Source organism: Notamacropus eugenii, chromosome 4 (assembly GCF_028372415.1).
Source record: "Notamacropus eugenii isolate mMacEug1 chromosome 4, mMacEug1.pri_v2, whole genome shotgun sequence".
Lineage (NCBI taxonomy): Eukaryota > Metazoa > Chordata > Mammalia > Diprotodontia > Macropodidae > Notamacropus > Notamacropus eugenii.
In genome coordinates this window covers 356464792-356486778 of record NC_092875.1, presented here as the reverse complement: position 1 = coordinate 356486778, position 21987 = coordinate 356464792, and the positions used below count along the sequence as shown (strand labels likewise).

General features: G+C 38.6%; 2 protein-coding genes across 7 annotated transcripts in view; one reads left to right on the top strand and one right to left on the bottom strand.

Moving 5' to 3' along the window:
- Positions 1–606, bottom strand: part of MTRR (5-methyltetrahydrofolate-homocysteine methyltransferase reductase) — a 42686-nt gene extending 42080 nt beyond the window's left edge. The window contains exon 1 of the mRNA XM_072605400.1: positions 516–606. The gene's annotated coding sequence lies outside the window, so the exon portion shown is untranslated. The remainder of the gene's footprint in view (positions 1–515) is intronic.
- Positions 574–14344, top strand: FASTKD3 (FAST kinase domains 3). Of its 6 annotated transcripts, none has more exons than XM_072605402.1 (8): positions 574–711; positions 1706–3183; positions 5892–5977; positions 6129–6182; positions 7864–8038; positions 9447–9516; positions 10607–10721; positions 13919–14344. In XM_072605402.1, exons 2-8 carry the CDS (start codon positions 1749–1751, stop codon positions 14012–14014), a joined length of 2031 nt encoding a protein of 676 aa, XP_072461503.1. In that variant the 5' UTR covers positions 574–711; positions 1706–1748; the 3' UTR covers positions 14015–14344. The 6 variants fall into 6 exon arrangements, with proteins under 6 accessions (XP_072461503.1, XP_072461505.1, XP_072461506.1 ...); XM_072605403.1 differs by lacking the exon at positions 574–711 and adding an exon at positions 844–959; XM_072605404.1 differs by lacking the exon at positions 6129–6182.
- The last annotated feature ends 7643 nt before the right edge of the window (positions 14345–21987 follow it).

Below are 21987 nucleotides of genomic sequence, written 5' to 3'. Positions count from 1 at the left end.
CATAACTTAGATCTTTAGCTATGGGTCTCTAAGCAGCAGGTAGAGGTGATCAATATTAAGGGGCACAGGGGAGCCACATTCAAAATAGAGTGGAAAGCTTGGGGGGAGGGTAGCCAGAGACAACTCGGAAAACTACGTTTCCCACAAGGCCACGGGAATGCCACTCTTTCCCACGATGCCTCTGGGTTGCCCACTTCGAAAAGGGTTCCACGGGGAGCCCGCCTTCCTCGCTGGCGCTGAGCCCGAACTTCTTGAGCACTCCCGAAGCTCCAGAGCTCGCTCAGTCCGGCCTCCCGACCTACCGCACCCCTATTCGGGGCCCTCGCGTCCGCGGCAGCTGAGTTTCATCCCACTGAGCACACGGCCGGCCATCGGAGCACAGCACGTGTCCGCCGAACGACCCAGAGGTCACGGGCAAGACCGCTTTCTGAATGGGTCTAACTCTCTCTTGAGCCCCGGAGCTACTGCTGCGACCCCCCTCTTTCTCCCACACTACTTCACCAGGAAACACTCACGAGGCATTCCGGGGTGTCGGCCTCACTTGGTTCCGGCTTCTTGCAGCACCCAGCTCGCTGGTGTTGTAAAGGGCGTCCTGCTTGGAGTAACTACAGAGTGCGCATGCCCAGGCCTCTCGTACGCCGGTGAGCTTTTGACCGAGGGAAAGGCGAACCTCTAGATCTGTCTGTTGGAGAGACCGCAGTTAGGGCAAAGGTAAGACAGGGGGCACAGTGGGACTTGTAGGCATTCTCTTTGCCTTGTGGGAAATGTAGTTTTCCGCAATGAAACTTTCTTCGTACGTCCCATTCCAATCTCTCATTCCTAGTATGTGAAGCAAGGCAGGTCGGGATTAAAGGGAGGGGCCTGGCGGAAGGGCCATCAGAGGGCCAGTGCGCATGCGCATGTGTTCGGATTTTCTGAGTTCAACCCTTTAAAGATGACACGGAGGAGTGGTTGTGACGGTGGGGTGCTCCGCATGAGGTCACTGCGTGACCGAGTGGGCCTTTCTCTTCGCTCCCTCTTAAAGCCCACGCTTTGGTTTCCCATTTCCTCCTCCCTCACCCTGCTTTAGTCTGGAGTCCAGAGCAAGTCAGCACCTTCCCCGGTGGAAGAGCTTTGATCTGCATATACCTGCCTCATGCTTTAAGTTTCACATTGATTTATCCGAAATTGGGTCACTTTGAAACTTAGGAGAAGTTGGGGTGGAATTAATTCATTGATTCTTTAAAGGCAGCCGTGGTGTAGGGAACAGAGAGGTGGGTCTGGAGTCAGGGAAACAAACCCACGTGCAAATTCTGCCATTTTGATCACAAAGCGCCTATTAAGCCTCCTAGGTAGGTTCTGGGCTAGGTACTGGAAGTACAAAAAGTGAAACCGTGCCTGCCCTCACCCACACTGTTATGTGACCCTGGGCAAGCCTTTTGGCCTGTTTTCTCATTTGTACTAAGGCCCCTATATTGCATGCCACGCAGAGTTGTCGAGAGGATCAAGTGAGGTAATGACTCGCAAGGTACTTTGCAAGGCTCAAAGTGCCATTCCGTGTCAGCTACTATGATTTCATTTAGACTGTATATTCAATTTTATTGCCACACTATTTCCCCTCTTGCAGAATTCTCAGTATCATAAATATTGAGTGATTTGTTTTGTGGCTATGTGGATGTTTCTGAGAAAATAAAAGTAAAGTTTTATTTTCCTGTTTTTATTCTAGGCTGTATTCAAGATGGGCAGCTGATCCTATTCCATCATCACATATGGCCTTGATCACTTTACCCAGGTCTCATTTTTATTCATCTGGCCTTCAAACTTGCAGAATTTTGGCATGTCTAAGAAAATATTTGAGCCCTTATAACAAGAAGGGCAGAAAAATCACGTGTCACAGGTGTTTTTCCCTGCAACTAGAACAATTCAGAGACTATTTTCATCATGCATGCTATAGGAAGTATCACTCAGAAAAAGGGAGTAAACTTCACCCAGTTGGTGGGTCTGTGCTTTTCCAAACAGCAGCATGGGACAGGTTTGAACAAAATAATAGTCATGTGGATGATCACAGGTTTTATAAGGACCTAAATACTTTCACTTCATCTGAACAGGTGTTAAAATTTGTAAGCACATTGGAAACCTTGTCAGATACTATGGCGGCAGCAGCTTTGTATCGGGTCTCTGAAGTGGAACGGGAGGAAGGTGACCAAAAAATTCCAAAGACAGTCTTGGAGAGTGAAGTCTTCAGAGCATTATGCTTTCAGTTTGAATATGAGTCCACAAATCTTTCAGATACTAGTCTGGTGACTGCTTTGCAAGCTTTGATGGAATTACATGTGGAACCCCAGAGTAATTTACTAGTAAATCTAGTGACAGAGTGCCAGAATCGACTTCAGCAGGGTCACTTGACAATTCATAATCTTTGTATTCTTGGCAAATGTATGATTGAACTCCAAAACTCAAATTGTGCAATGCTAAAGGAGATTATACTTCAGCTTCAAGGTAAAAAATTGCAAGAATGTACACCTGAGGAGATGGTAGCAATTTATACATTGCTTCAAGCTGCTTTTGGAGAAACAGTTCAGCATCAGGACTTTTTGGATCAGTTAAACAACCTCTGTATTTCATTAGTTTACAAATTTAGTCCTAAAATCACAAGCCAAATACTGAATGCCTTGGTGGTTCTCAACCAAACTAGAGCTTTTCCTTTGGTTGTAAAGCTCTGTATACATTCAATAAGATTTGTCTCTCATTTTACCAGTGAAGAGCTAGGAAAAGTCTTAGAGGGTTTCATACACTTTGGTTACACTGACAAATTTTTCACACAAGCCCTTGAGCAACGTGTTTCCACATGTTCTCTCACTATGCATCCTGAATCTATCAGCAAAGTCATGCAGTACTGCAATAAAAAATTGATTCTTTCAAAACCTATCTTTGATGCAGTAGCAGAAAGTTTTGTTTACCAGGCTGAAACATTTTCCCCTGTCCAGGTTTCTCACTTGATTGTAACATTTGGGAAACTCAATTATGTGCCCCCAAATGCTGCATTCTTTTTTAGGAAGCTTGAAAATACAATAAGAACTCGCTTTAAATATTTTCCTCCTCAAACCCTGTTGAATCTTCTCCATTCATGCACCCTGATTGGACGCCACCCAGTCAATTATGTGGCAAAGTTATTTAGCCCATATTTTCTTCAGAAATTACAAGGTAAGTTACTCACAGATAACTTCTTCCATCATGAGGAGCCTTGTTAGCTTTTGGTGCGGAAAGGTGCAGTTCAGAAAGGTTTTGAATTGGGCAAGGATTTATCTTTCTTAAGTTGGTGGTACTCTTCAGGTTCCATATGTATATTCCATTCTTTTATTGAGCCTTGGTATTTGAGACATTTGGGCCTAACGTTCTACGGTAAAAAAGACCTTAGATGTGCTCTCCCATTTTACAGAAAAGAAAATCAAGACAAGTAAGTTCTAAGGATTTGCCATAAGTCACAGTAGTAGTAAGTAGCAGTCAACAAGCCTTTATGAAGTACTTGATATGTGCCAATCACTGTGATAATAAGTACTGGGGATACAAAGGAAGGCTCACATTCTAGTAGGAGAGAAAACATGCAACTAAATGTACCTAGGACATATATACAGTGCAAATGAGGTAATCCTAGAAGAGAGAGACTAGAATGGTGAAGAAGACTGGGAAAGGATTCCTGCAGAAGGTGAGATATAAGCTAAGTCTTGAGGGGATCCAGGAGACTGAGGTGAGGAAGGAGAGCTTGGAGAGAATTAATAAATTAGAGAATTAGAGAAAAGGCATGGACTTTGAAAATGGAGTGGCATATATAAGGGATAACAAGAAGGCAGTGTTGCTGAATTGTGGAGTACTTCAAGAGGAATAGAAAGGTTGGAAAGGGCTAGGTTGTGAAGGGCTTTATTTAAATGTCAAGCTGAGGATCTAATATTTGATCTTGGCAATAGGGAACCACTGGAGTTTATTAAATAATATGGTTAATATGGTCAGATCTCTGCTTTTAGGAAAGTCACTTTGTCAGCCAAGTGCAGGATGTATTGAAGTGGGGAGAAATTTGAGTCAGGGAGACCAATGAGAATATTGTAGTAATCCAGGCATGAGATGATAAGGGATTTTCAATAGGATGGTGGTTGTGTGAGTGGAGAGAAAGGACACAAGTTGATAAATGATAGGAGTGAAGGTGAGACAGAGAAGTAGAGGAAGACTGAGGTGGTTATGACTGTGAAGATAGTAATAAGAAAGTTTGAAAGAGGAGAGGGTTTATGGGGAAAGTAAATTGTTTTGGACTTACTGAGTTTGAAATGTCTGTTGTCTGTTTCAAATTATCTAAAAAGTAATTGGGGCTACAAGCCTAAAACTTTAATTAAAAGCCAGCATTGAAACCAGGTTCTCTGATTCCAGTGTTCTTTTATTCATCTGAATGTGAGGAGATGTATCATAGTGTCTCTAAAATCCCAGTCTGATATCTCATGCAAATCAATTTCATTTGTATCACCATGCTACAGACAAATTTTAAAATACTAAAGGATGGCATGAGGCATGGCAGGATGGAAAGATTATGTGATCAAGAGATGAAAGATATTATATCCTATTCAAAATAAACTTTATGTATAGCATATTGATTTTTGGCCTTGTGTCAAAATCACACAGCATTTCCACATTCTGCATACAGTTTGTAGAATGCATACAGTGTTCCCAGGAAAAATAATAGCCACAATAACATTTTAAAACTGTTGCAAGAAGGGACAAGTTTTTCCTTTATAGACTTTTTCCATTCATTTATAAGATCAGTTCAGCAAACCTCAAGTGCTGGCTAGATACAAGGCACCGTGCTGGGCACCAGAGAGGGGTTTCTGTTCTAATTTGGGTGAAAGAAGACAGTTGCCTGGATAAGTATGTTACAAGTAGGGAATAGTGGGTGTTAAGAAAAACTGTCAATGCCCTAAGAAAATTTGAGATGTGCGATAACATTTAGTCGGTGAAATCAGGGACAGCTTGTTGGAGGAGGTGACATCTAAGTTGAACCTTGAAGGTAAAGAAACTTTGAAAGTTAGAGATGATGAAGGGAAGAGGCATCTTCCCATGGCAGAGGATGGCCTTCAAGAATGCACAAATTTAAGTGATAGTATGTCAGCTTCAGGAAATAGATATCAAAACTTTAGGCTGGAATATTTGCTGAATGAAGGTGAGCATTGTCAAATTAGTCTGCAAAGTAAACTGAAGCCAGATAAACTGAAGTTTATCTTGTTTGCAATAGGGAGTTAGTGAATCTTTTTTGCACAGGGAGAGAGTAATGTTTTTAGATCTACTACTAGTGTGTGGAAATCACAAGTCAGCATATTGTAATGAAAGGCAATGAAGTGTAGTGGAAAAAGTGCTGACCTTGAAATCAGCAAAGACCTGAGTTGCATTTCTGCTTTCAAGTTCACTAGGTCCATAACCCTTGGACAAGTCTATTAATTGCTTGGAGCTTTTAGCAAAACAGGCATAACAATACTTGCAGTACCTACTTCTCAGAGTTGTTTAAGGAAAGTGCTTTAAAAACCATAAGGAACTATATTAACATGAGTTATGATTGCAGACTATTTCTTTGTGAGGTTGTCCCAATAGTGTTGGGTGGTATGACACTGTAAGTAATGAAAATTATGTATAGTGACATTAATTCTTTTGTGACTTTTATGAAGAAAAGAATTAGAACCCAGAACTTTATTGCTTAGAAGTAACATGATTGAAAGGAAAAGCTACATAGGCCATTCTCGGTTTAACCTCATAAAAATACATTAGTCATATTTTACAATAAGTGATTGTGTATACCTTCATCAGTCTCCATTTCTTAGTTTTGACTTCTTTAGAACTCTTAAAAATACTTTGGCTTTTGATGACTTTCATTTCAGCCCAGGAATTGGATTTAAATAGATCAAGTCTGGCCCAGCTGACTCAAATTTATTTAACAGTCGTCTTGGAGTGTCCCTTCTATAAGGTAGGAAATTTTGCTTTTTCCTTGGCGACCTATTACATTGTCTTAGTATTTTGTTGCCCTGGTGATTAAACACTACTTTTTTTTTTTTTATGTCTTGCAAGTTTCTTTTGCTTTAAGTTCATTTCCAATTGATTTTTTTTTTTGTATACAGAAAAGATACAAATGCTCTAACATTCTTCCCATGAGAACTTTTTTTACACTTGAGGTCAGTGATTATCATTCCTTAGCCCTTTTCTTCTCTAAGCTAAACAGCCCTTTTTCTTTCACTGTGTCTTTAAAAATATCTTAGCTCAGTAGTTCTAAATAACCATAGAGATATCCAGTGAGTATTACAAGAATCTTTATGTGATAGTTCTGATGAATGTTGAATCCGTAGATGTCTATTTGATATGTTAAAAATTTGATGTTACATGTGTAGGGTGTGTTCAGAGAAGATTAGTACCTCGGGTGTGATGGCTGCTGAGCCCTTTTCAGGACTTCAAGTGCTTTCCACTTTTGGTGTCTACCTGTTCTATTCAGCTCTTACCTGTGGCTCCAAGAAGCTGTAGCATGCACAGCCGTCAACCCTCCTGTCCCCAAAACTGTTTTGGCAGATGGGCTAAACCAGGTTGAGGGTAACCAAGGGGTCTCAAGCCCTTCGGTGAGTTAGGGGGATATCTGCCTCAAGCAAGTGAAGACTTCCCCTGGTGGAATGTATGGGTTAAGAACAATTTGTTCCAACGGCCAGGAATACTGCCCTGATGTTCTTGAACCAAAGGGGAAAATAGAAATGGAAAGAGTCCACTGATCACCTCGTGAAAGAGATCCCAAAAAGATAACTACTAGGAATATTGTAGCTAAATTTCAGAGTTTCCAGGGCAAGCAGAAAATAGTATAAGCTTTGAGAATCATATATGATTTTAGTTATGCACGCTTAACTTGAAGAGATGTTAGGACTTGTTTCTCTCACCAAATATGGTGGAATGGATGCACCTATAAGAAGTGACTAAAATAATGAAACTGACTTTTTGTACCAGCATACCAAGTATTCAATATTGACACTCTGGGAAGCTTGTATGTACTTAATCCAGCACTGCTGCCACTTTTGAAGCTCTTGAGTCTTCAGAGTTAGTTTACAAGACTAAAGAAATTCAGTGTCATTAATTTGTAGTCATGCTAAAGTGAAATTCAGTTCCATATACCTTTATAAAACAATTATATTTAAGGGAGGCACATTGTTAGGCTTTGACAGTATAGAGACAGAAATGAGAGTGTCTTCAAGGACATTCAATCTTACATTCATTTGGGGACAAGCTCCTTACACAAAGATAAGTAATCACAAGGTAAATGAAGGGGGTAGGTGTGAGAAGGAGACAGAGAGAGACTGAAGCCTGGACATAGTAAAATGCCTCAGAACAGAAGAAGTTGGAAAAGCAATTGAGGGGAACAGCTAATGGCAACTTTTACATGTAGTGTAGAGTGAATGAAGAGAAACAATGTGAAATAAGGCTAAAAAAGGTGTGCGTGTGTGTGTTAACTAGTACACATCCAAACTGACATTGCCCATTTAGATCTTCTGTCTTATTCTCTAGACTTGCCTCTAGATGATTATCTGCTGAAAGGGAAAATTTGCTGGGTAGGGGAAGGTGGGAAGGGTAATGAAATAAAGATGTTATTAAAACAAAAGGCATCAAACTTAATATTCTTCATCTATTATAATTCAGTTAATATTTATTAGGAATAATTATGGTATTCTTTTTAGTGAGGCATCTCTGCAAATGAGCATCACACTTTTATTCTGGAAGATTCACTCTTTTTCAAAAGCAGTACACTATTTTATTCAAGTTCTTCACTAATTTAAAAAGGTTTGCCATATATTTTATTTGTCTTATGTTTATAATTTATAGGGTCCTAAACTGCTTCCACAGTATCAAGTGAAATCATTTCTCATTCCACCTTATCTCCTGGAGAGCCCCGTAGATCTTCAATTTTATAAAACTGTTACAGTTGGACTAATTGACCTTTTAAAAGCAAAAATATATTTTGCTTCAAAAGTCTCAACACCCTATTGTTACACAGTAGGTAAGCTAAAAATTTATTACCTTTTTGAGATTTCGATAATACTATTTTATAATAGACACCACATATAGAACTACAATAAATTTAAACTCTCCTAAAGGAATTACATCAGAGTGGGGGAAAATGCATAATAAAAAATTAACAGTGAGAAAGGTTTTGAGAGAAGGAAAAGAAAACATCAAGCAGGTGAACAATGCTGCTATTCTGAGGGGCTCTTTCCTTGAAGGGTATCTTAGCCTACAGAAAGTAGTTTGCTTCACACTGTGGCATGAAATAACATGTACATTGCACCACAAGGACAGGAAATGTAAAAACTTCCAGTGGTGCCATGAAGCCTGAGGATCTGTAATCAAGAAGAGAATTAGGTCTACACGAATGTGTTACTACAGCACATGACATAGAAGGATGCTTCAGGGTATAGTTGATAATATAAATCAGAGACTGAATAGTGCATTTCATAATGTTACATTAGGTTTGGGTGATAATCTGTTAATGACAGAATTGGGACAACATTATCTGAAGTATACCTATCGTTATAGGATTATAGATAGATTTAAACCTGGAAGTGACTTTTGAATTCATCAACCCCTACATTTCCTATTCACTAGAAGTTCTGGTACAGGATATCTTTAGGGGCTAGTAAATATACTATGGTAAGTGCCCATCATAAGAAGTATACTACTTTGTTTATTTTTCAAATCTTCATCTAAAATCCAAGGCCCTTGGAATAGTAGAGGGAGAGCTGGCCTCAGAATCAGGTAGATAGTTTAGATCTTGCAACTGAATATATATTACTGGTTTCAGATTTCCATTCTGGATTAGTAGAATGGAGAGAGTTTTTATACTGGGCTCTCTTTGCAACAAAAAAATCCCAAGTTAAAACCACTCTTTGAACTCCCTCACTGGACTCATTTGAGTGTGTCCTGTTAGATTTGTAATGGGGAGAAAGAAAGTGTTAATACAAATCTAACCACAATCCTCAAAACCTAAGATTTGTACTACTTGCTTTAGTGTTGCTAAGCCTATTTAAATTAGAATAGAAAACTTACATTTATAAAGCATTTTAATGTTTGTAAGAGGTTAAATGATTTGCTTAGGATCCAGTAGCCCACAAGTGTCTGAATTTGCTTCAAGAAATTTGATACTTTTTGGTTTTGTTAAATAATAAGCTGGATTTTTTAATGGGATCCATATAATTTTTGTAGAGTTGACTTATTGGATCAATGTTATATCGAAATTTGAATATTCCTTGGTTATGGTCATAGTTTTTAAAACCATCAATGTAATTTGGAAGACTGAAAAATAGCACAAATAAAATATTATTTGTAATGGTATACATATATATGCACATATATATACATACATACGTATGTATATATATGAAGATGTTTTCCTTTTTTCTGTCACTCAGATATTGAGATTAAAGTAGATGAAGAAGGATTTGTATTACCATTTACAAGTGATGAAGATGTGTATAAAAGGTACAGAAAAGCATTATGTTGTTTACATGATGAGAATTATAAAGGCAAGTTGCCACATATCTTTTCCTTAAAAAGATTCTCATGATAATATACTTGATGTCTTGATATCTTATGCTTTTTGTGAATTTTTTCAAAAAAAATACTTACCTCTCTATCAATATTTTTTTCTAATCAGATCTCAGAGAATCTTTGAGGTAAATGGTATCTCAAAGGTCATATCTAGTCGAGCCCCTTCATTTTGTAGACATAGAAATTAAGGTTCCAAAAGTTAAAGTCGCATAGCCAATTAATGAAGAGCTAGTATTACATATCAACAGTCTTGGCTCTTCTGTTTTCTTCATACTTAGCTAATAGGTACTCTATTTTAACCATCACAGGTAGTAAAAGCCACTATACATTACAGAATATTGCTTAAAATCATTAAACATTAAGTGTCTGTTATGTGTTGAACACCATAAGGCTGTGGGAAATCAAAACCTGAACAGTCCCAGTCTTCAGGAAACTTAAATTTTAAGTTCCTAATGATGTATTTTCAAAATACTATAGCAACATCTACATCCCAGTATAAACTGGCAGTTTAATTGCTTAAATAATGAACACTGATGAATGTTTGCTAAAAAGTTGGGAGGCAGCTAGGTTGCCTGTGTGTACAGCACCAGGCCTGGAGTTCAAAGACTTGAGTTCAAACCTTGCCCCAGATACTTAGTAGCTGTGGGACCCTGGACAATTCACTTCACTTGTTTGCCTCAGTTTCCTCAACTGTAAAATAGGGATAATAATACCACCTATATCCTGGATGGTTGTGGGGATCAAATGAGATAAATAAAGTGCTTAGCACACTGTCTGGGACGTAGTGAGCATTGCATAAATACTAACAATTATTAACTATTATTGTTATTAAGGGAAAACCAAAAATATAATTATTCCAACTTAGCTTTTGGTGATACAAGATCTCACATAGCTTTTGATCTGCTATTTTACCACAGTTCTAAAATGATATTTTTATTTAATTGTGATTAGAAATTCATAGTATTACAAGCAATCTGTTGGTATTTTAAAAAGTTAACTGTCATATTTGTTTTATGTACAGATTAGCTCTTTGCCTTGATGATCAAAAAAGATTTTGTTTGAATAGCCACCACTTACTAGGAAAAGAAGCTATTAAGCAAAGACACCTACAGTTACTTGGTTATGAAGTTATACAGGTACAATTTAACATATTTTTGCTACAAAAAGTTCATTCTTAATTTAAGATTATATTATTGATAACATTAAATAGATCTCCCTACTGACCCAAAAAAGTCACTTCTAATAGGGGGACATTCAACTACCCTAAGTAATTAGTTTTAGATAAATACAGATGAAGTTTTATTTGTGAATGTTGTACAAATTGAATTTGTGTTGAATTACATTTTCTCCTTGATTATATTATAATTTTATGAAATCTTTCCATATCTAAACAATTTTTACTTGTAAAAATGTTGTGGCTGTTAATATATCTTTTCCCACAGTATTTAAACGTAGGTGAAAATGAACCCTATACATAAACCTTTTATTATATAAATAATCATCCCTAATTTATCATTTTCTTAAATGTTAGAATTTACACAGATAGAGGTTTACAGAAGTAGAGCTAGTTAGTAGCATTCTCTGTACTATCATCTTTTTCAGCCTCAAAATTCGACTACAGAGAAGGTTGAAATTCTATGCAATATCATTTCTTTCTGTGAATTTTTCTGAAATTAAGTAGATCAAAGTAACCATTAGAGCCATTAAAAACTATTAAACCTTACTCCCTCTTAATATGTATAACCATACTTATTTTTTTAAATATATTTTACAAGAACTGCCAAATAATATCCTGAATGTCTGTAGTGTATACTCGTTGATGAGGATCAACATCTGTCCACTGAAATATAGGCTCGAGTAGGTTCCTGACCTTTTTAGTCTTTCTGTGTCATTAATAGAACCTCCTAATAATTTCTCTGCATCTCTCCATTCTGTTTTGTCCTGTGTCCTTTCCATTCCACATTTTCCTTCCTAAAATACTCTCCATCATGTTATAATTATTCATTGTCCATAGAAGAATAACTCGCATAATAAAGAACATTTAACATAACATTTTGCAAAAAGATAGATTCCTCAACTTTAGTCTTCAAAGTGCTCCACAGTCAGGCCCCAACCCTATTTTCCAGTCCTATCTTGCACTACTGTTCTTTCCTCAATATCTACTTCATTTTAGCTTTACTTGCTGCTCCCCTTCACTCTCCCTCATACTCTAGGCCATCTGTGTCTGTAATGTTCTTCCTACTCAGCACTACCTCATAGGAACCCTGGCTTCTTTTAAAGCACAACTCAGGCCACTTCCTATAAAAGTCTTCCTTGATCTTTCAGGTGTTAGTGCTTCCCCCACCTCAAAATTACTTTTATTTTCCTCTGTATAGTGAGTCTGTCTGTCCTCAGAGCCAAGAAGAGCTGAGTTCATGCCCCATCTCAGGCACATACTGGTTGTGTGACCCTAGGCAAGTAACTTCTTAACTTTTCAGTGCTCAGGCAAGTCTTTAAACAGTGAGTTGCAGAGAAGTTGCTGATCTCCACTGGCAGAAGGCATTTCCTTATACTAATGGAACCAAACTATGGGCTCAGACCCTATCCATTTCTTAGGCCCTATGTCCTTGCCTTCTGTGGAAGAACATAAATGCCTTGAGGGGAAGGATGGTTGTTTTTTGGCTTTATATCCCCAGTACCTGGGATCTAACGGTTGCTTTAAAAATGCCTATTGAATTGAATGGCATACTAGTCTTATTATGCTCAGAATTTGCCTTATACTCTCCTGCCTTTGATCATGCTGTCCTTCTAAATTCAGTGCTTCCCACCTGGACTTCTGTCCTTTTTTCTGTCTGTATATCTCAATTTTCTTTGTCCTTCAAGTACCTAATCAGTTTCTATCAAGCCTTTTTTGACCAACCCAGAACGAAGTGTTACATTCACAACTAATTGTAAATTTCTTGAAGGAAGGGACCATATTTCATGCTTAAAACTCCCATGGTACTTTGCACATATCAATTAACAAGCTTTATCACTCATCTACAATGGGTAGGACACTCTCTGCCAGCTGCTGAGGATGCACACATAAAGAGTGATAGTAGCTAAATACTAAGTAGTTTGGGAAGAAAGGTACTAGCAATTGGAATTATCAGGAAATGCTTCATTTGGATGATGCTTTCAGCTGCACCATAAAGGAAGCAAGGATTCTTTGAGGGTAGAGGTGAGGAGAGAGTCCCTTCCAAACATGAGTGAGCCATTAGAAAGGGGCAGAGACAGGAGATAAGATATTTCATATGAGGAACAGAGATAAGGCCAGTTTAGCTGAGTGGCAGAGTGAAGGAAGGGAAGTATGACACTGGAAAACAGAAGTTGGGACAAGTTTGTCAAGGTCTTTGAAAACTAAACAGGCTTTGAGCCTATATATTAGGCCACTGGAGTTGATTGAGTAGGGGAGTCACGTGGAAAATTACTTTGGCAGCAGCATATAGGATGGATTAAGGTGGTCAGACTCGAAACAGGGAGATTAGGCTTTTTCAGTAATTAAGGTGAAGTGGTATTGAGGGCCTGAACTATGGTGGTAGCTGTATAAGTGGGTGTAATGAGAATTAAAGATCTTATCCCGCCCATAAATAGGCCTGAAATGGAGCCCATTGTGGGAGGAACGTGTTTAAAGGGAAAGTTTGCTTATGGGGAGGTTTGCTTGCTTGAAGGCTTTCATACCTTATGGTAATTAGGCACTGAACCATGTGAGTTGTGAGGCCTTCTGGCTCTCTATATACTCTGAAGTCAGGTTTTGCTTTTGGGGTTTACGCTGTGGGAGGTTTGTCTGCCAGATGAGACTCTGGGTGACCTTTAAAGAGCCCCCACCTCCACCCCACCTTTGAAAAGTCAGATGTTGACGCTTCTGTCTCTGGTAACTATGTATGTATGTATGTATGTATGTATGTATGTATGTATGTATGTATGTGATGGTGGGACAGTCGGATCTGTTTGTTGATCTCTGATACACAGACACACACACACTCTACTCTGCTTATGGTCAGATAGTTAGAAGCCCTGTCTCTTGGTCTTTGTTTCTCTGCTTGTATTTTCTCTACTGGTGAGTGTAATTAAAGAAGATTGTTGAACCTTCAAAAGTTACTTTCCTTTTAGAAAAGCAGATCTAAAAACCTGTGTAGCTGACCCTCCTGTGTATGCTGGGGTGCTTGCTGCTACCGTGGGAAGAAGGGGGCATTCACCCGCAAACATTAATTGATTGTCTGATGTCTAAAAACATTGCTATTTGAATCTTGTCACATTCACACCCTCTAAATGGAATAATTTTTGGTCAAATATCTATTTATTTTTCTAACAGATTCCATATCATGAAGTTGAGATTCTCCAGTCAAGACGTGAACTAGTGAAATATTTAAAGAAAAAATTATTCCCTCACAGCTACAGATTTCATTGAAGATAAGATTGGAATATTGACTTCATAATTAAAGTGGTCAAAAGAATTTGCATTCTGGTTGTGACTGGTATGAACACACACACACCTAACAGTTTGTATATTTTTCTGAGCAAATTTATTAAAGTTTATATTTATCAACAGTTCACTAATTACTAAGGATTTAGGACTTCTCTGTGTTGCCACAATGTGACTTGATAATTTAGAATATTCTTTGTAATGTAGCTCTGAGATCATGTTTTGCTTTTTTGGGGGGGATTTTTTTGGGTTTTTTTTTTTTTTGGTACTATGTTGGCTTGATTTTTAGAATAAACTAAAGAAGTATAATGAAAACAATGTTTTTTTGTTTTTTGCTTTTGTGGTAGGAGTACTAGGGTCCCTGCTATTTAGATCAGCTCGTTTTCCTTTTAAAGACAGGGAATCTGAGGCCTAGAACTATTGACATCACTTCCCAGTTGTTTAGGGCATAAAAGGGCCCATCTACCAGCAGTTATTACCCTTCAGTTTTGATGAAAATTCCTCTGCCGTTTAAGGCAGCAACACTTCTGGTTGGAAGCATTTGTATGGAGAGAGACAAAGGGGAATGACATCTGCCTGAACCAGTACTTTTTCTTTGCAGAATAACCTTTCTGTGATGTGACCTAGAACGTATTTGTAGTATTTCTTTTGATTGGAGAGAATATTTAATCTTCTTCAAGGTCATTAGGTTTTTTCATTTAAGAAATGTTCCACTCACTGATATACTGATCCAGAAGAATGAGAACTCAAAAAGACCATCAGATTTGGCAAGTAAGAGATCACTGGTAACTTTTGAGAGAATAGTTTCAGTTAAGTGATGAGGTTAGAAATCAAATCACAAAAGGTTATGTAAGGGGAAAGGAATTTTAGGCAGTGACAATTTTTTCAAGGGGTTTGGCCAAGAGGATATCTTTACAATGATGGTTTGAGGGTATGGTAGCATTTGGTAAAGTGGTTTGTTTTTTTTTTTGTTTAGGGTTTTTTGTTTTGTTTTTTAAAAATGGGGGAGAGAGCATCTTATGAAAGCACTGGGTAGTAAACAAATTGATGGGGAAGATGTTTGTGGGGAGAGGAAAATTAGAGGACAGTGTGCTAGAGAGGATGGGAGGGAAGGGGATCAAGTGCACATGTAGAAGATTTGGCCTGGCTGTAGAGAAGAGCCACCTTGTCAGAGACTGACAGAAAGAGGAGAGAGTGGGAGATGAAAAGAATGAAAGAAGAGAGCACATGTAGAGTGGGCTCATTTTTTTCTTACTAAAATAAAGAATTGAAGGAGGATAGAGGGATTTTAAAAAAAAAGTTTGGAATAACTTCTTGAGGCTAATCAGTTAGAGGAGTAAATGTCAGTGCTGCATCAAGGCACTTGTTGAGGGTTAATAACACATCTGGTTGTGGGATTTCCTCTTTCTACATTTAACTTCTCATGGTGAAGAGTAATCCAGAGCTTAGGTCTGACAAAAGAGCAATGCCAGGAAAAGGGAACATGTGCCAGGGACGGCACGGTTGTTGATGAGAGTGGAGAGAGGTGAGTGAAGTAAGAGCCAGAGTGATGGCCTAAGAGGGTAGTACATGTTGGAGGAAGCATAGGGAGAAGTGGAGTCACAGAGGAATGTCAGACTTCCTACTCATGGCTAGATGTAGTGTGCAGCCATTGTTATGTGTGACTGACGTTAAGTGAAGGAGTTGGTCTGAAGTGGGACTTAAGAAGGTCTAGTAAATTGGGAGGTTAGAGACTGATAGAACAACTACATGAATATAAAGTCCTTGAGTATAAGGGCATGAGTTGAGAGAAGAAAAGTCAGATTCTAATCTCCTTGAAACATGAAAAATGTCCTAGGAGGGTTAATATACTACAGCTGCCAATTTGGGAGGAAAATTTTAGTTGTGTGGAATTCAAAAGAGAAAAGGCTACTAAGTGAAGGAAGCAAGGGAAGAGTCTGCGGAGTGACAATAAGGAGCAAGGAATATCATCACTCCCCCTCTAGCCAGGGATGCATTGTAATCAGAGGAGAGCCAGGTCTCTGCACTAATGAGAAAAAGAGGTCTACAATGAAGAGAAATTTGTTTGCTATGGAATGAGAATTCTAGTGGGCATAGTGGTAAAGGAGGATGGATGGGACGTGAAGGGGGAGGGAAAATTTTCTTCTAAATAGCCACTGATTAATTACTATAGGGATGGGGAAAAGACACAAGAGAAGCCATTGAGGTAATACTGGGTGGCAGATTGGGGAGAAGCCCACAGTGTCCCAAGAGGTTTTACAGAGAAAGCCAGTCAGGGCCTAGGCCTCTTCCTTCACCTGGGTGGCTAATGAAATGGGGAGAGACATTGTGGTTCCTTGAGCTGTCAGAGGATGTTGGTTTGACAGCCAGGCCTGGGTCTTGGTTTGGGGTATGTGGTCAGACCTGCCACTTCTTATAAACCAGAACAAGAAAATCAACAACACTTTGATAGGCCATGCAACATTTCATACCCGTGGTTCACTACTTTGTATTCTATAAAGGAAGGAGGTGCATTTTCTTATGACAACACATTTTGATAATTAAATGGTGAACATTCAATAGCTGTAGCTTCTTGCTGAAGAAGTATCAAAAATATTCAGTTTTTCTACAGAAAAGAAAGTTAATTCTATAATAACATTTTGAACAAATGGACCATAATTTAAGCTTATAAAACATGAAACATTCTTTAATTAATGGTGTATATTCAATACATTACTCTTAGAACTAAACAAAAAAAAAGCAAGAGATGCAGCCAGCTCATAAAACTGAACTGAAGCATACCAGAAACGGCATAGATTCCTTCAAAACACTTAGCAAATTAAAACGTCCTATTGTTTCTTGAAACAGCAGGTGGTGCTGTTGTTTAAAAGTTGACTCAGTGTAAAGTTACAGATACATTTTTTTTTTAAATCAAGTGCCATTTTTCCATTACCTTGATCCAAAATTTAGAACTCTGTCCTTATTGTTTCAGATCTGTCTTAAAATGGAAGTTAACCCATTTAGGTATAAATTGCTCTGGTACTTTCTGTCCCCTTTAACTCTGATTTCAGGTGCAAAATTTAAAATTTATTTCACAACTCTAGGACTAATCCCGCTCTAGTTAATTTACATGTATTCTGGCTTAGTTCTGGACTCCATATTTTGGGGAAGGTATTGACAATCTGGAGTGTGTCCTGAGGAGGTAATCAGAATAGTTGTGGGGCCTCAAAAGCATATCATGATTCTCATTTTACAGATGAGGAAGCTGAAGCTGTGACAGGTGAAATTATTGGCCCAAGGTTAAAGATGTAGCAAAGCTGATATTTGAATTTCGGTTTTCTGACTTAACAAACCACTTCTTTTCCTGCTGTATTATCAGGAATGTAACAGACCACTATGAGAGAGGTCTGTCCTTCAGAAGACTTAGGAGGAATGTGATAGCCCTATTCAACAAGCTTTCCTTCCACTCTTTGGTCAGAAATGGCCGCCGAGTCATAGTTGTGCTTTATTGATGTAATATCATACTTTTTGTATTACATTTAAGCTATTAGGTAGCCAGGTTGATAGAACTTGGGACTGGAAGTCAAGAAGACCTGAATTTAAATCCTGTTTCAGACACTTACTAAGAGTGTGACCTTGGGCAAGTCACTTAACCTCTCTCATCCTCAGTTTCCTCAACTGTCTAATGGAGATGATAATCATAACCCCTGCCTCACAGGGTTGCTGTGAGGCTCAAAAAACACTTTACACACATTAAATTATTGCATAATTGCTAGCTATTTGCATACTTGTCATTTCTCCTAGATTGTAAGGTCCTCTAAGTAGAATCTGAATTTTATTCATTTCTGTAGTACTTCTCAGAACCTAACAAGAATGCTTTGCACTTGATAGGTGCAAAATGTTACTTAAATGACTGAATGAAACAAAGAATCTTAGGCAGTTGAAAGAAAATGTCTGAATGCTCTAAGCTGTTAAAAAAAACAAACAAAAAAAACCACAATTCATTTCCAGTCGCTTTTATACAACTATTTCTGTTAGCATGAAGCTTTCTTTCCTATAAAACACTTGCTGAGAGGCATTCGTTCTGCTCCTGAGAGAACAAGACGCTGTCAGATTTTACATTTCACTAAATGTGGGCAAATCTAACGCACTATGGTTATTTATGCAAATAATGTGCCTTTCCTTTAAAACCTTTTTACCTATCAAAAATAAGTTCCAATGCCAAAATTATCATTTCCCAGAATTTGAGTATGGTAAAATATGAATAAGTGGAAAGCAGAGACTAATTGATATAAACCTTGTGAGCTTTCACAGCTTTCTTAGTACCATACAAAGTGTTTAAAAAGGATGTAATTTATTCTTGTAGGTATTTTGAAAAATTGAGAATTCTTACCTTTTATGGTAAATCAAAATACCTTTTTTTATATAATTAAATTTATTTATTTAACTTTTAACATTCATTTTCACAAAATTTTGGGTTACAAATTTTCTCCCCTTTTATCCCCCCCCCCCCCAAACACCAAGCATTCTAATTGCCCCTATGACCAATCTGCTCTCTCTTCTATCATCCCTCTCTGCCCTTATCTCCGTCTTCTCTTTTGTCCTGTAGGGCCAGATAGCTTTCTATACCCTTTTACCTGTATTTCTTATTTCCTAGTGGCAAGAACATTATTCGACAGTTGATCCTAACACTTTGAGTTCCAACTTCTTTACCTCCCTCCCTCTCCACCCCTTCCCTTTGGAAGGCAAGCAATTCAATATAGGCCAAATCTGTGTAGTTTTGCAAATGACTTCCATAATAGTTGTGTTGTATAGGACTAACTATATTTCCCTCCATCCTATCCTGTCCCCCATTACTTCCATTCTCTTTTGATCTTATCCCTCCCCATGAGTGTCGACCTCAAATTGCACTCTCCTCCCCATGCCCTCCCTTCTATCATACCCCCCCCCGCTTATCCCCTTATCCCCCACTTTCCTGTATTGTAAGATAGGTTTTCATACCAAAATGAGTGTGCATTTTATTCTTTCCTTTAGTGGAATGTGATGAGAGTAGACTTCATGTTTTTCTCTCACCTCCCCTCTTTATCCCTCCACTAATGAGTCTTTTGCTTGCCTCTTTTATGAGAGATAATTTGCCCCATTCAATTTCTCCCTTTCTCCTCCCAATATATTTCTCTCTCACTGCTTGATTTCATTTTTTTAAAGATATAATCCCATCCTCTTCAATTCACTCTGTGCACTCTGTCTCTATGTATGTGTGCGTGTGTGCATGTGTGTGTGTGTAATCCCACCCAGTACCCAGATACTGAAATGTTTCAAGAGTTACAAATATTGTCTTTCCATGTAGAAATGTAAACAGTTCAACTTTTGTAAGTCCCTTATGACTTCTCTTTGCTGTTCACCTTTTCATGGTTCTCTTCATTCTTGTGTTTGAAAGTCAAATTTTCTTTTCAGCTCTGGTCTTTTCATCAAGAATGCTTGAAAGTCCTCTATTTCATTGAAAGACCAATTTTTCCCCTGAAGTATTATACTCAGTTTTGCTGGGTAGGTGATTCTTGGTTTTAGTCCTAGTTCCTTTGACTTCTGGAATATCCTATTCCATGCCCTTCGATCCCTTAATGTAGAGGCTGCTAGATCTTTTGTTATCCTGATTGTATTTCCACAATACTTGAATTGTTTCTTTCTAGCTGCTTGCAATATTTTCACCTTGACCTGGGAACTCTGGAATTTGGCCACAATGTTCCTAGGAGTTTCTCTTTTTCGATCTCTTTCAGGCGGTGTTCTGTGGATTCCTTGAATATTTATTTTGCCCTCAGGTTCTAGAATCTCAGGGCAGTTTTCCTTGATAATTTCATGAAAGATGATGTCTAGGCTCTTCTTTTGATCATGGCTTTCAGGTAGTCCCATAATTTTTAAATTGTCTCTCCTGGATCTATTTTCCAGGTCAATTGTTTTTCCAATGAGATATTTCACATTATCTTCCATTTTTCCATTCTTCTGGCTTTGTTCTGTGATTTCTTGCTTTCTCATAAAGTCCTTAGCCTCCATCTGTGCCATTCTAATTAACTCATTAAGGACCTACTATGTGCCAGTCACAGTGCTAAGTGCTTAGAATGCAAAGAAAAGTAAAAGACAGTCCTCAAATTCCTCACAGTCTAATGGAGAATACAACATGCAGGCAACTATTTACAATTGAGCTTTCTATGGGAGAACAGGGAAATAATCAGCAGAAGCAGGGCACTAGAGGTGAAAGAAAGCCACTCTACTCTGGCCAAGTAAACAAAGCTGAGGACCCTCTGAAAAAAGGTGAGGAAGGTGGACCTCTCCAGGGGCCTTTTGGTACCATCTCCATAGAACTGTGAGGCAGATGGAAAGACAGACTAAAGGATATCAAGAGTTACCAGACAGAAGTCTGACTCTTTAAAATTGTAATAACTTAATATGGCACTTAATCACTTAAAAGAGAAATGATCTAGCCAAATGCAGCAGTAGAAGCAAGCAGGGTAGGTTACAAGGCATTCGGGGAAGCCAGAGGCAGTGTGAGAGAAGCTGCTTCCCTGCGCTGACTGATAGCTAAAGCAGAGATGCAATAAAGGCCAGCTTTGGAGGCAGAGTTTCAGCAAATGTCTGGTTAGGAGCTGTGCAGCAGGCCAGAAAAGTGCTGTAGCCACAAGACAAGGCAGTATGGGGTGGGGAACATGGGCTGAATTTGGGGTCACCACCTGGGTTCAAATCCTCATTCTACAGCTTTGCTACATCATGACTTTAGGCAAGTCATTTCATTAATTAATGCTCCCTGAGCATTAATTTCATCATCTTTAAAATAAAAGGGTGAGCCTAGGTGACCTAAGTCTACCTCTGTAACCCTAGAACCCCTTCAACTCACCTAGGCTATGATATCCTTCATGTGCTACAGACCTCCCTTGGATTCCCTCTGGTTTGTCTATGCCAGTGAATGTGCAGTGTTCAGAATACAATGGGACTTTGACCTTTTGTGACCTTGATTTCCATTAGTATCACCTTAAATTCACACTGCGGTGAGAGGGAACCCTGTTTTAGATTTAATCCCTGTGGACACCATTTTCTTCCTGTAAAACAAGCATAGGTTTTAGAATTGGAAGGGACCTTATAGATAATCCTCCCTACCTTCCTCGTGGTTACAGATAAGGAAATTGAGGGTCCAGAGGAGTTAAATTACTTTCTCAGTGACAGAGGGTAATTCTACATAGGAGAACTTAGATAGGAATCCAAGTTTAATGACTCCAAATCTAATGTTCTCTCACTATACTACACAAGGTGAAGGTGAATTAGATAATTTCTTAAGGCCTTTTGCAGGTCTAAATACTATAAGGTATCTTAGAGATGGACACAGGGTCCACTGAACCCACTGCTCTGACAGAATAAGGTATCATCTGTGTTCCAATTAACCAAGCACTAATAATTTTAATGAGGCAGCTAGTGGGGAGGTGGATAGAGCGTCAGACCAGTAGTCAGGAAGATTCATCTCCCTGAGTTCAAATCCAGCCTCAGATATTTACTAGCTATGTGACCATAGGCAAGTTACTTACCTCTGTTTGCCTCAGTTTCCTCTACTGTAAAATGAGCTGAAGAAGGAAATGGCAAACCACTCCAGTATCTTTGCCAAGAAAACCCCAAATGGGGTCACTAAGAGTTGGACACAGCTAACAACAATAATTTTAGCATCCTCTTCACCCTCAGCCTGTTTCAGTAATCAGAAATGCTGAGAAAAAATAAATGGGAAAGGATAAGATTTTGAGTTTGAAACTGGTGCTCATAACCTGACAGCAACAGACCTCAAGGTGAGAGGAAAAGGAAGAGGCATCCTATTTATAAAATGAAAGTACTCTATACCGTGCTTGTGAAAACAGTAAAACTTGTTGTAGAATCAAAAAACTGAGTTCAAATTCCACTAACGCTTTGTACCCGTGTAACCTTGTGCAAGCCCCCTACCTCTAAGA